Here is a 14,024-nt window from a genome sequence, read left to right as displayed (position 1 = left end):
CCACTCTGGGTATACAGGAACCTAACTCAACAGTGGGAGAATGAAGATGTGTCTCCTCCCTCTTACCCTAGCATATATTCGCAGAAAATGATAGGCAACAGGAATGTTGATTTCAAATTTGAGGGTTTTCAGGATGCTTTTTTCCATGGCAAGCATCTCATCTCGTTTATACATATCATCACAAATGTACAGGAAGTCATCCACACAAGGTAGGTAGGTCTCCTATGGGCAGAGAGGAGAGATGCAGTCAACAACCAGACAAACAACCTTCAAGCTTGGTATATGTACACCATGGAATACTATTCAGCTATTAAAAAAGTGAAGACTTTACATACATCCTTCGTATTAACCTGGATGGAAGTGGAAGACATTATTCTTAGTAAAGCATCACAAGAATGGAGAAGCATGAATCCTATGTACTCAATTTTGATATGAGGACAATTAATGACAATTAAGGTTATGGGGGGGAAGGAAAAGCAGAGAGAGGGAAGGAGGGAGTGGGGTGGGGCCTTGGTGCGTGCCACACCTTCTGGGGGCAAGACATGATTGCAACAGGGACTTTACTTAACAAATGCAATCAGTGTAACCTGGCTTATTGTACCCTCAATGAATCCCCAACAATAAATAAAATAAAATAAAATAAGAAGTGAAAAGTAGGGAGAAGGGTGAAGGCTAAGAGGCAATCAGATTTCCTGACATAAGCCATCAGGGTACATCTGAGAGCCAGCTGCTAGTTGATCTGATTGGCTTATCAGGAAAACAAAACTGAAGAATGCAGAGGAGTAGCCTGTCCCAAAAATGTGCCACTACCAGAGAGAGGACCCTCCTACAGTGGATTCCTACAGCACCAGAAGCAATAGGGCACTGAGCCTGAGATCAGCAATCTGCCCTCTGACAACCACACATGGGAAATCTAAGTCTTGCTCTGGGGTGAGGGAATGAAGGAGACCACAGAAAAAGGAGCTAGAGATAGAAAATGAGCCTATAATTGGTGTCCTAGTCTAAGGAATGAGTAAAGATGTTGAGGAAGGCAATACCGGTACCAGGTAGTAAGAGAAAGGAGGTTGAGGGAGTCAGGCACAGAGGGAACCTAAGCAGAGAATGCACAAATGTGCATGGGGCAGGACAGAGAAGAACCAGACTAGGCCAAAGGTGAGAAGAACTACTGTCCTTGGAGCACCTCCTGATACCGTTTTCTGGAGGTTAAATCTTGGTTTTAGGGAGATGAGGAGGAGGTAGGAAGACCCCTAAGTCTGTTGTCTACCTGCAGCTCACTACCCACCCCAGCCTTCTTCCCCTTCCTTTTCTCTCTCCATTTTCAGATCATAGACTGGACCAAACCTCTGGTTTTACAGACAAGGAAAGTAAGGTCTAGAGAGAAGTGTTATATTCAGATTCACACAGCAGGCTAGTAACAACACCAGGAAAAGAACCACTCCCTTCTACTGCTCTGCTCCTCAGTGGCTCCCTCCTTTCTTCTCTCCTCATTCCATCCTCCATTTCCCCTTATAAAAGTCTGTGAGAAGACACCCCTCCTCTACTCCTGTTCCATAGGACTGACAGGAGCCCTCCATCCTGGCCAACAGAGACAGGGTACTGCAAGTCCCACAATTTGCTAAGATATGCCCCCCCCCTCCTTCCCTTTCCCTCTATTCTTCCAACCTTCCTTATCCTTTCAGTTGGCCAGAAACTATCATCTGTGTTCTTTAACACCCCTGTGGCTAAGGCACAGGGTATGTCTTTGAGCCAGAAGGAGAGCCATATAGGGAAGAAGTGGAAGAGGAAGGGATGGAGCAGGTGAAAGAGGGAATAAGGGAAGAGGTTAGGTGGCAAGGAGTGGTGAAGGAAGAGCAAGAAATGGATGAAAAAGGAGGCCATGGAAGAGAGAAAGAGATTGAGGGAGGGAGAAATAGAAAGATCAGGTGAGAGAGGAAGGTCAGCAGGCTAGAAAGAGTAAGGGCCAGAGAAGGAGGAGTAGAGATATAGGAGGGGGTATCTATTCAGAGAGAAAGCTAGGGAAGGAGGGAGAGATGGAGGAAGGGTTACTGAGAGCAGAAGGTAGAGGGTGAGAGGGGTCCCACAGGCTAGGGAGGGAGAAATGGAGCAAGTCAGGGAGCTAGCAGGAAAGAAAGAAAAAGATTGAACTAAGGGTAGAGCAGGGGAGAGAAAAGAGTTAGAGAGTAAACAAGCTAGGGAGGGAGGAAGCCAGTCAGCCATGCAAGAAGTAAAGGAATAGGCAAATTGGGAGAAAAGAATCCATGGAGTGAGGGATCATGTAGGGTGAGAGGGAGAGAAGGAGAGAGAGGGAAGGAGGGAGGGAGGGAGATAAGGAAGGAAGGGAAGAGGGAAGGAGGAAAGGAGGGAGCTAGGGAGCTATCAAGCAAGGAAAGAAGCTTAGAAGGAGGTAAAAGTAATCAGGCTAATGAGGGAAGATGAAGCAATGGAAGGAGGGCTCAATTTAAAGGGCCCAGCCAGAGTGAGATGGCAGTGAAGGAGTGGGTGAGGTGGGGAAGGGGAGCAAGGGGATTGCAAACAAGCAGGGAAGGGAGGACAGCAGGGGAAGGAGGGATGGAAAGAAGGCAAGAAATCTGAGGGAGGGAAGGAGAGAGAGAGGAAAGGAGAGAAGGAGGGAGGGAAGGAGGTAGGAGAAAGAGGAACACAGTGAGCAGGGGGAGCAGCCAGGGAACCTGTGGAGGGAAGAACGGAGGAAGGGAAAGAGCCAACACAGAAATAAAGCCACAGCAACCATAGTTCTAAAGCTCTTTGAATTCCTTTGCAAAAGCTGCTACCTCTCTGCTCCCATACCCTGAGGTTTTATATAACTAGCACAGCTGAAGGAAAAATGAGAGTTGAACAAGATACGTTAGCACCTGGGAAGAGAGAAAGAATCAGAGAGGTTACCAAGAAGGATTACAGTCATGAAGAAAAAGCTAGCTACTTGCTTTTATACTGCTACTTCCAAAATTACTGTTTCATCTGGACCACCTCTTTCTCTCTCTCCTCTATTTTCTCCATGGCCTCCTTTCTCACACATTTCTTGCTCCTCCTTGCTCATTTAGACTCACTACCATCTACACCAAGCTACTTTCTCCTAAATGTCTCTATTGCCCTAGATTGGAAATACTTTGTTAAATGTAGTATATACAGATCAAGGCTCCACCAGATGGAAATGAAATTGTTTTAACAAGAAAAGGGTAGGGAGCAGAGAATGATGGACCAGACTGAAGCTTTAAATAGAAGTACCCATTTAATTAGACACATGCCCACCTAACACACCTTCAAAGAAGAAATGGAAAATCCTTCCTGATGCCAGAAAGCAAAAGCACTAATATTGCCAACCAACACCAGCTTCTTTACTCTGGGAAGAAAGACATAAAATTTGGTAGGAAAAAATCATTCATATGTATTTATGTAATTGTATACACAAAGAGATACATATATGTATGTGTGTATATGTATATATAAATGGATACACAGTCATATATCATTTAATGACAATGATACCTTCTGAGAAATGTGTCATTTTCATCCCTGTGTGATCATCAGAGTGTATTCACACAAACCTAGAGGATCTAGCCTACTACACACCTAGGCTACAAACCTGTATAGCATATTACTGTACTGAATGCCATAGGTAACTATAGCACAATGCTAAGTATTTTTTATCTAAATATAGCTAAACATAGGAAAGTACAGTATACAAGATAAAAAATGGTACACTAGTGTATAAGGTATTTATCATGAATGGAGCTTGCAGGACTGACAGTTGCTCTGGGTAAGTCAGTGAGTGGTGAGTGAATGTGAAGACCCAGGACATTACTGTATACTACCATACACTTAATAAACACTCTACCCTTAGACTACATTAAACTTATTTTTAAAATGTTCTTTCTTCAATAATAAATTAATCTTAGCTTACTATAACCTTTTTATATTATAAACTTTAATTTTTTGACTCCTATAACATCTTAAAACACAAATACATTATACAGTTGTATATGATTTTTTCCCTTATATACTTATTATAAAATCATTTTTTTCTATTTTTTACTTTTTAAACTTGTTTGTTAAAACTAAGACACAAACACACACATTAGCATAAGCCTAGACAGTGTCAGATCATCAATATAACTGTCTTCCACCTCTATATCCTGTCCCACTGGAAGGTCTTCAGGGGCAGTAACACACATTGAGCTGCCATCTATGACAACATAGTCTCCTGGAACACCTCCTACAGGGCCTGCCTAAGGCTGCTTTACAGTTAACTTTTTTTTAATAAATAAAATTAATACACTGTAAAATAAGGTTAAAAGTATAGCATAAAAAAGTAAATACATAAACCAGAAACATAGTCATTTATTATCAATTATTATGTACTGCACATAATTGTGTGTGCTATACTTTTATATGACTGGCAGTACAGGTTGGTTTACACTAGCATCACCATAAACACATCAGTAATGCATTGTGCTACAATGTTACAATGGCTAAAATGTCACTAGGCATAGAAATATTTCAGCTCCATTATAATCTTATGGGACCATGGTCTCATAAGCAGTCCATTATCGACCATAACATTGTAATGCAGCACATGATTATACATACCCATTCACTAGTTTAGGTAAAAATCTGATTAGTTCTCTCCAGGCCTTAGGAAGTCACGCTCACCTGAAATTTTGCTGCAATCAGAAAAGCTGTGGAACCAAGGAGTTGTAAATTATCCTTCTTGCAATCTACTTCCATTAGGTAGTGATCCACCAGTTTCACTGTCAAGTACAGGGTCTCATGATTCATCTCAAAGGACATCTGGGGGAACACACAAACAGGGCAGAAATGTGCATTTTGTCCAGCTCCATAGCCACCTCCAGATGTATCTCGCAACCTGGACTGTCTGCAGCATCAAGGACAGTCTTGGCCAGCTGAGACTCAGCTAGGAATGCAGAAACTGAAGCCAGAAAAGTTGTCTGCAAGATGGAGTCTGAGAAGCTAAGCAGAAGCAGTACAGCTAACCTACTCTGCTCAGCCTTCCCCACACATCTTCCATGATTATCTAGTTAAGGTTTCTCCATGATTATAAGGATGTTTGTTTGCCTCAGGAGACTCTGAAGAAGTCACACATAGACAATAGGTATTGTGATACTGGCAGAGTAAAGGTTACTTTGACGATATGATGTTTTCTCTGATGATTCTCTTAGATATTCTGTTAAAGTAAAAATCACCTTTCTTTTGTTTAAACATTTTGCATTGTTAGAATGGTAACATCTACTTTGATGTTACTTCCTATCAGATAAAGTTAAAATTTTGTAGGTTGGTTTCCTTATATTTCTTTATAAAATTTATTAGAATTGTAACTGAGACAGAACAGAATTGAGGGGCTATTCTCACTGTTCTACAGAATCACCTGGCCTTCTTAAAATAAAGCTTGTCTGGACCTAAAATCCTGTCTCTGCATATTGGCTGGACAGTGACAGGTGGCCAGGCCCTCTTCATCCAGTTACAAAACTGCTTCAGCTAGGTGCCCACGTATATCTCCTGTGCCTTTGAAAATACTGGCATCATTTATACTTACATATTTGGGTAGATGACCAGCCTTACAAATCAGATGGAGATGCTCTGCCTTTTCTGTGAACATCTCGAATGGACACACCCTCTCCTCATAATCTCCAATACTTAGATTTTTGCTTTCTCCATTTGCTACTAAAACTTATGCAATGAACTCCCAAAAGAGATCATATTTATTTAGTGCTGAAATACAGAGACTTATTAATTTGATCATTTATTAGTTTCTCCCCTCAACTAGATACACTATTAGAATATACCAATTGGGAAAATGTTCCAATAGCACCATTTAGAAGTGCTAGCCAACACCTTTGTGCAAATTAGGAATAAAAGTGCCTTCTTTGGGTGAATGCAGTCCTTCCTTATCAAGTAGATAATAACTTTATATGAATTAGCCAAAGGTTGCTTCTACATCAGGGCACAGAAGCTCTATAGCCAGAATGTATGGCTTCCACATGAACTACGAGCTGGATTCCATTGGCTACTTTAGCTGGAGGCTTTGTATAGGCATAATTTGCACATCTGTATACACAAGAGAACCCCCAAGTCCTCAGTAATACATTTTCCTCCTCAGGTTTTTAGGATTTAGGAACCATAAAATCTTCCTAGTCCAACACCTCAAGCAATGCATGAAAATTATCTTATTTCAGTGTTTAGTTCCTGCCACACAAACCTTCAAATACAACCCATTCTCTCCTTGAATGGCTTTAACAGAAAATTCTTCCTTATACTGAGCAAAATTACCCTTCTTGTAAGCTTAACCTTACTGGGCCATTTCTTATATAGGCTACTTTTATTGACTAGGACCTAGATGACCCAAAAGTAGGTCACTGAGAAACACTGGAGAATTAGAAGCATATTTGCATAAAAAAGATTATCAGATGTTTGAATACAACAGTTAATCAATACACACATTAAGTTTCTGAATAAGAAATACTAAGAAACAGTTCTTACTGTTCCTGAAATATGGCTTTGAATCTTCTCAAAAATCTGTATTAGTTTCCTACTGCTACTGTAATAAATTATCACAAACTCTATAGCTTAAAACAACACAAATTCATTATACATGCATCATAGATCTGGAGGTTAGAAGTCCAAAATGGGTCTCACTAGGATGAAAAGAAAGGAATCATCAGGGTTATGTTCCTTTCTCGAGTCCCTAATGGAGAACCCATTTTCTTGCTTTTTCTACCTTCTATAGGAGGCTCACATTCCTTGGTTTGTGACCCTTTCCATCTTCAAAGTCAGCAATAGCTAGACAAATTTTTCTCATATCACTGGATCCTCTGCCTCCCTCTTCCACACTACATTGGGCCCAATATAATAATCTAGGATAATTACTTGAATTTAATTAAGCTGATTAATAACCTTAATTCCATTGGTTACCTTAATGCCCTGTTTGCCCACAAGATAAAATATTTACACGTTCTGGAGATTAGAGCATGTACATTTTATTCTGCCCACAAAACTGTTCAAGGGAATGTCAGGAGAAAGGTATGGAAAGAGCTCATGCAGATGAAAGGTAATAATTACCACCATACATATCCAGAAATTGATGTCAAGTAATTACAAAACATAAAAATAAAAAGAGGGTAGGAATGGAAAGCAGTTGTTTTTGGAGGATAATACCACTGTAAGAAAGTGACACAGTCAGTACTTACAGAAGCCTCCTTCCAGTACTTCATACAGGCACTTGGCCACTTGTGCATGCATGTTGGTACTAAGTGGTAACATCTAAATGTGAAGATTTTAGCTGAATCAATGGTTGAAATCTAGATTAAATAAATATTTAAATCAACATCTTCGTCAGTTATAGTAATCTTCCTTCCTTGAATCTAAGACAAAACCCGTCTAACACATTCTACCACTTGGAACTACAAGTAACAAGTCTAATCATTCTTATGACAACCCTTTAGCTATTGAAGACAGTTATTACATCTCCTATAAAACTTTCCCACTCTAGACAAAATAACTTTACTTCCTCTAACTATTCTTCACATAATATGATTTTTAATGTTGTCAGTGTCAGCCTCCAAATGAAGGTCTTTGTGCCATTAGAGAAGAGTGTCAGTGCTCCATATAATTTCAAGCAGCCACAAAAAATACAGACAAGAAGGCCTTGAGCACAGTAGCAGGATTCTTCCCCTCCCTAATAAGTGCTGTTAGCTAGTGCACTCTTCCAATTCTTCCTAAACAACTATTCTCCTTGTCTGGAGATGGGTAAGAAGAAACAAAAGGGAAGCAATAAATTAATCAGAACTACAGAACATAAAGACTACTCTTAGTCTCAGAGTAGGAGATAAATCTGATAAAACACATCTGAAATTCCAAAACTCAAAGACTATTTTCTAAAAAGATGAATTGAGAGGCAAGGCACGATGGTGGACCGGATAAACATTTAGCTCAGCTCTCCCAGAACAACAGGTAAGAGTGAGTGGGCTAGATCATTCCCAGCAGGGAATATTGGTATGGAATGGCAGTTTGGAGTGTACCAATATTTTGGTATGGAATGGCAGTTTGGAGTGTGCAGGGAAGTGGTGGATTGCTTGACATGGAGTGTAATCTGGAGCTATGGAGACAGCCAGGAAAGTTTCTGTGCCTTGGCTGCGGTGGCAACCAGCCACCCCCACGGAGGATTACAATTCCCAGTTTGTGAGGAAACTAGATGTGTGGAAAGAATGGTGAAGTGTGGACTCCCGAGCAGAATTTGGTGGCCAGAGTGGGGTGCTGTCTGGAATGGCACCACCATGGTTAGGTGGTGGGAGAGACACTCAGATGGGAAAGATCCCAGATAGAAAGCAGACATTATTTTAAAATTTGGGAAATGGCGGTCGCCTCAGGCACCTTTCCACATGGGCCAGGTGTAGCAATTTGAGTCTCACCTGCAGGCAGTCATCCTACAATCAAAACAGGCCCAGGATAGCCCACACTTCACGGGAACTGCTGCAGGGAGAATTTGTGAAACTTGCCTTTGAATATTTTTTGAGATTGGTGGAATCAACAGTTCAGCAGGGTCTAAGCGCCAGGCAATCACCAAGAACAAAGTAAGCTGGGAATTAGGTATAAGCCTGGGAACCACTCATGGTGCCACCTGGTGTCCAGAAAGTATATTGCAACATAAATATATTCCAAATAAAGTTGATCCCTACAGCATACATAGTCGTATGTTTACATATATATATAATATACATGTTTATATGTATATATATATACATACATAATATATATATAAAATTTTTGTTGGTGGTGCCTTTTTCTTTTTTATTTGTTCATTCTTTTTGCTTTATTGTGCTTTTTCCTTTTTTCTTTCTTGTAGGAGTTATTGTTTATTTTTAAAATTTATTATATTTTTTCTCATCATCCCTTCTTATGGTTGCTGAGAGTGCTTACATCAGGCTACTTGAGTTTTTTTTTTGTTTGTTTGTTTCTGATTGTTTGTGTGTCTGGTTGCTTTTTTGTTTATTTGTTCATTTTGTTGCAAAGTGTCTTGTGTTTTGCTAAATCCTCGGGTTGGCTATTTTCCCTAACTCCAATTTTTACATTCAACAAGAACAAGGGGGAGTGGGGGATGATGGCTGACTGGAGCCATCTTTCAACAGAAACTCCAGTCCAGAGGGAGAGATAACAGACAGAAAGAACCCAAAAAAGCTGAAGGGTGGGAGCTGAGCTGAGAGAAGAGATAGATAATTACACATCTTTGCTGCTGAGGCAAGCTGCAACTCCAAGGAAACAAATTTCAGGTACAGACTCATCCCAAAGAAGATACGTGTCCGCCCCCCCCCCCCACAAGAGAGTTACTTGCTTGCTGTGGGATCTCTACTAGTGAGCGGTGAACTAAGGTTCTCTTCTCTCACCCCACCAGAGCAAGTTGCTGGAAGCTGGGACTCCTTCTCCAGAGAGTCCCTGCTGTAAGCCTGGAAATTCTCTTGTCTGGCAGGAAGGTTGAACAAATATTTTACCTGCCACTTTGAACTTCCAGTCCACCCTTCCCCCCTTGCCTAGCAGTCTAGAACTCCAACCCTTGCAGAGACCAGAATGTCCATGGCTCTTTGCTAGGACTGGGCATAGCGTGGATGGCAACAGTGCAGCTACACTGTATCTGTGAATCCAATAACAGTGCAGAAAAGCACGGGGGGAAGGTGTCTGGCCTGGCTCTGAGAAAGTGCAACTCAGCAGCGGTCAGAAGCTTGGGTCTCCGTGCAGTGGATGGATACTCGGGAACCACTCAGGCATGGGAACACAAGTGGAGACACTTCCCACCCAGCATCACCTTTAATAAAGCTATCCTGCTGGGGTCTAATTTTGGAGCGATACCTCCCCAACTCTGAGGACTGCCAGAGGGAGCCAGACCTTGCCCTATAGGGATACAAGAGCTGCAGAGTGGCCAGGGTAAAGGTGCAGTGGCTAAGGGAAAAAAAAACGTTTGCTATCTTCTTATCCTCAGGTTTGGACTGAGCTCAGGTGGAACACTCCCCACTTGCCATTGAGTACCTGAGACAGACAGGCTTCAGCTCCCCTTGCCGGCCGGTGACAAAGGATGGTGGCCAGGCTGAGGAGGCATTGACTTTCCTTTGATTCTGGCAGGCATAAAGCCCTGGCACATTTGCTTATTGGACAGAACTGGGCCACAGAGACTGGGTAACCAGAGTCTGGTGGTAGGGTTACCAGAGACTGGGGTTCCAGAGACTGGTGGTGAAGAAGGGGAAAGGTGGGGAAAGAGGCATCAGCCCCCTTGGTCCAACTCTTCTACTTGGCAGGCCATTCTGACTCCATGGAGCACCGGAGCGAGGCACACTTGAGCTGCCAGAAGATCCCTGCTACCTATCTCTCTCCCACTAGAGAGTTGGTGCTGATTGGAACAATCAGTTTAGAACTCTTGAACTGGGCAAATCACCCAAGGACGCTCCAAAGTGGCACCCTGGTTCTGTGGTAGTGGGAAAGTTTGTTTTTCCTCTTCCAGTTACTGTCTGTGGGGGGTGGGATGTCTTAGTTGTTTGTATTTCTCCACAGCTGAAACTTCAACAGAGAGTCACTGGTTCACTAGGAATGGACAAAGATCAGCTGAATACAAGACACAGCCTTCTAGCCCCACCACACCAAGCAGGTCCTCAGAGTCTCAGGCAATAGTACTGTATAGGTCCTTTGCAAAGCTGTAGGGCAGGGGTCCTCAAATTATGGCCCACAGCCCACATGAGGCAGTGTGATTGTATTTGTTTTTGCTTTTTTTTTTTACTTCAAAATAAGATATATGCTGTGTGCATAGGAATTTATTCATAGTTGTTTTTTTTTTTTAAACTATAGTCCAGCCCTCCAATGGTCTGAGGGACAGTGAACTGGCCCCCTGTTTAAAAAGTTTGAGGATCCCTGCTGTAGGGGAACAGTGGCAGTCAACAGTCCCAGCTCTCTGTCAAAGGGTTGGTTAACCACAGCCCCAGGAGTCCCCAATCAAATTTACCTTACCTGCTCATCTAGCCAGATGGTGAAAAACATTCATGGGGCAGAATCTGTGGAAAAATTCTGGCAACATGAATAATCAGACTAGATCAACTCCCCCAATGAACAAAAAAGCAGCCACACCAGAAGATCCCGTTCATAAACAAATGGCTGAGATGTCACAAATCGAGTTTAGAATTTGGATGGCAGATAAGATGAACAGAATGGAAGTAAAGTTGGAAATAAAAATTCTAGGAATAATTCAAAAATTGGCTCAAGAATTCAATGAATTCAAACAAAAAATCACCAAAGATTTTGACATGTTGAGAAAAGAAGCTGCAGCCCTCCAAGATACGAGAAATACAGTAGAATCCCTCAGTAACAGAATGGAGAAGGCAGAAGAAAGGATTTCTGACACTGAAGAAAAAGTTTTTGAATGCTCCCAAACGCTCAAAGAGGAAGAGAAAGGGATAGCAAAAATGGATTATTCTCTCAGAGAGCAGTGGGATAATTCCAAAAAAGCAAACATTAGCCTTATAGAAATTACTGAAGGCAATGAGGTTGCGTCAAAAAGCCCAGATGCTCTATTCCAAGAGATAATCAAGGAGAATTTCCCAACATCACAAGAGATTCTGAAATTCAGATAGCAGATAGTTTCAGAACCTCAGCATGACTCAATCCAAATAAAGCATCTCCCAGACACATTATAATTAACTTCGCCAAAGTTAACAAGAAGGAGAAAATACTGTAAGCACCCAGACGTAAGAAAACCACAACCTACAAGGGGAAGAATATTAGAATGAGTGCAAATATCTCTGCTGAAACTTTTCAAGCCAGAAGAGGTTGGTCATCTATCTTCAACCTTCTAAAACAAAACAATTTTCAACCCAGGATCCTATATCCAGCTAAACTTAGTTTCATTTATGATGGAGAAATTAAATACTTTAATGACATTCACATGTTGAAGAAATTTGCCATAACTAAACCAGCTCTCCAGGATATTCTCAGACCTATCCTCCACAATGACCAGCACAATGCTCTACTACCAAAGTAAACTCACTCAGAAACTTTTGATCAAATCCCAACTTCCACAGTGGCAAAAGGATTAAAAATGTCTACTGGACTTTCGAAAAACTCGATCCCCAAAATACTACCAGGCTTACCAATACTCTCAATTAAAGTGAATGGCTTAAATTCAGGTTCATTGACTAGATACAGAATCTCAGGCCAGATATCTGCTGCATACAAGAATCTCATGTTACCTTAAAAGATAAATATAGACTCAGGGTGAAGGGATGGTCATCTATATTTCAGGCAAATGGAAAGCAGAAAAAAGCAGGTGTTGCAATCCTATTTGCAGATACAATAGGCTTTAAACCAACCAAAATAAGGAAGGATAAGGATGGACACTTCATATTTGTTAAAGGTAATACTCAACATGATGAGATTTCAATTATTAATATTTATGCCCCCAACCAGAATGCGCCTTAATTTATAAGAGAAACTCTAACAGACATGAGCAACTTGATTTTCTCCAGCTCCATAATAGTCGGAGATTTTAACACTCCTTTGGCAGTGTTGGATAGATCCTCCAGTAAGAAGCTAAGCAAATAAATTTTAGACTTAAAATTAACCACTCAACAATTGGATTTAACAGATATCTAAAGAACATTTCACCCTAACAAAACTGAATACACGTTCTTCTCATCAGCCCATGGAACATCCTCCAAAGTTGATCACATCGTAGGTCACAAGTGTAACATCAGCAAATTTAAAAGAATAGAAACTATTCCTTACATTTTCTCGGACTATTATGGAATAAAAGTTGAACTCAGTAACAACAGGAATCTGCACACTCACAAAAAAAACATGGAAACTAAATAACCTCATGCTGAATGATACCTGGGTCATAGATGAGATTAAGAAGAAAATTACTAAATTTGGGGAACAAAATAATAATTAAGACACAAACTACCAGAACCTGTGGGATATTGCAAAGGCAGTCCTAAGAGGTAAATTTATGGCGTTGCAAGCCTTCCTCAAGAGAACAGAAAGAGAGGAAATCAACAACTTAATGGGACAGCTCAAGCAACTGGAAAAGGAAGAACATTCCAACGCCAAACCCAGTAGAAGAAAAGAAATAACCAAAATTAGAGCAGAATTAAATGAAATCGAAAACAAAAGAATTATACAATAGATCAATGAATCAAAAAGTCAGTTTACTGAAAAGGTCAATAATATAGATAAACCTTTGGCTAACCTAACCAGAAAAAAAAGAGTAAAATCTCCAATTTCATCAATCAGAAATGACAGAGACAAAATAACCACAGATTCCTCAGAAATTCAAAGAATCCTTAAGGAGTATTATAAAAAAAAAAAATCTATTCTCAGAAATATGAAAATCTGAAGGAAATTGACCAATACTTGGAAGCACGCCACCTTCCTAAACTTAGCCAGGAAGAAGTGGAAATGTTGAACAGGCCTGTATCAAGTTCTGAAATAGCATTAACTATACAAAATCTCCCCAAAAAGCAAAGTCCGGGACCAGATGGCTTCACATCAGAATTCTACCAAACCTTTAAAGAGGAACTAGTACCTATACTACTTAACCTTTCCCAAAACATACAAAAAGAAGGAATACTTTCCAACACATTCTATGAAGCAAATATCACCCCGATCCCCAAACCAGGAAAAGACCCAACAATGAAAGAAAATTATAGACCAATATCATTAATGAATACAGATGCAAAAATATTCAATAAGATCCTCAAACAAATTAAAAACCATGACCAAGCTGGTTCATATCCCAGAGTTTCAAGGTTGGTTCAACATACGTAAATCTATAAATATAATAAATCACATAAACAAAATTAAACACAAAGACCACACAATTCTCTCAATTTATGAAGAAAAGACTTTTGATAATATCCAGCATCCTTTCATGATCCAAACACTTAAGAAAATAGGTATAGAAGGGACATTTCTTAAATTGATAGAGGCTATCTACAGCAAACCCACAACCAATATCGTGT

The 14,024-nt window shown here is 40.6% G+C and overlaps 1 protein-coding gene across 1 annotated transcript in view; it reads right to left on the bottom strand.

Moving 5' to 3' along the window:
• Positions 1 to 14,024, bottom strand: part of CCNB3 (cyclin B3) — a 63,747-nt gene that overhangs the window by 11,798 nt on the left and 37,925 nt on the right. Inside the window, exons 8-10 of the mRNA XM_053579775.1 lie at positions 7,221 to 7,331; positions 4,669 to 4,806; positions 67 to 222 (exon numbers count right to left, since the gene is read on the bottom strand). Of these exons, the coding sequence (XP_053435750.1) occupies positions 67 to 222; positions 4,669 to 4,806; positions 7,221 to 7,331 (405 nt within the window). The remainder of the gene's footprint in view (positions 1 to 66; positions 223 to 4,668; positions 4,807 to 7,220; positions 7,332 to 14,024) is intronic.

This window comes from Nycticebus coucang, chromosome X, assembly GCF_027406575.1.
Source record: "Nycticebus coucang isolate mNycCou1 chromosome X, mNycCou1.pri, whole genome shotgun sequence".
In the NCBI taxonomy this organism is placed as follows: Eukaryota; Metazoa; Chordata; class Mammalia; order Primates; family Lorisidae; genus Nycticebus; species Nycticebus coucang.
Note: the sequence above shows the minus strand (reverse complement) of the source record. Positions and strands in the feature narration are given on the sequence as shown.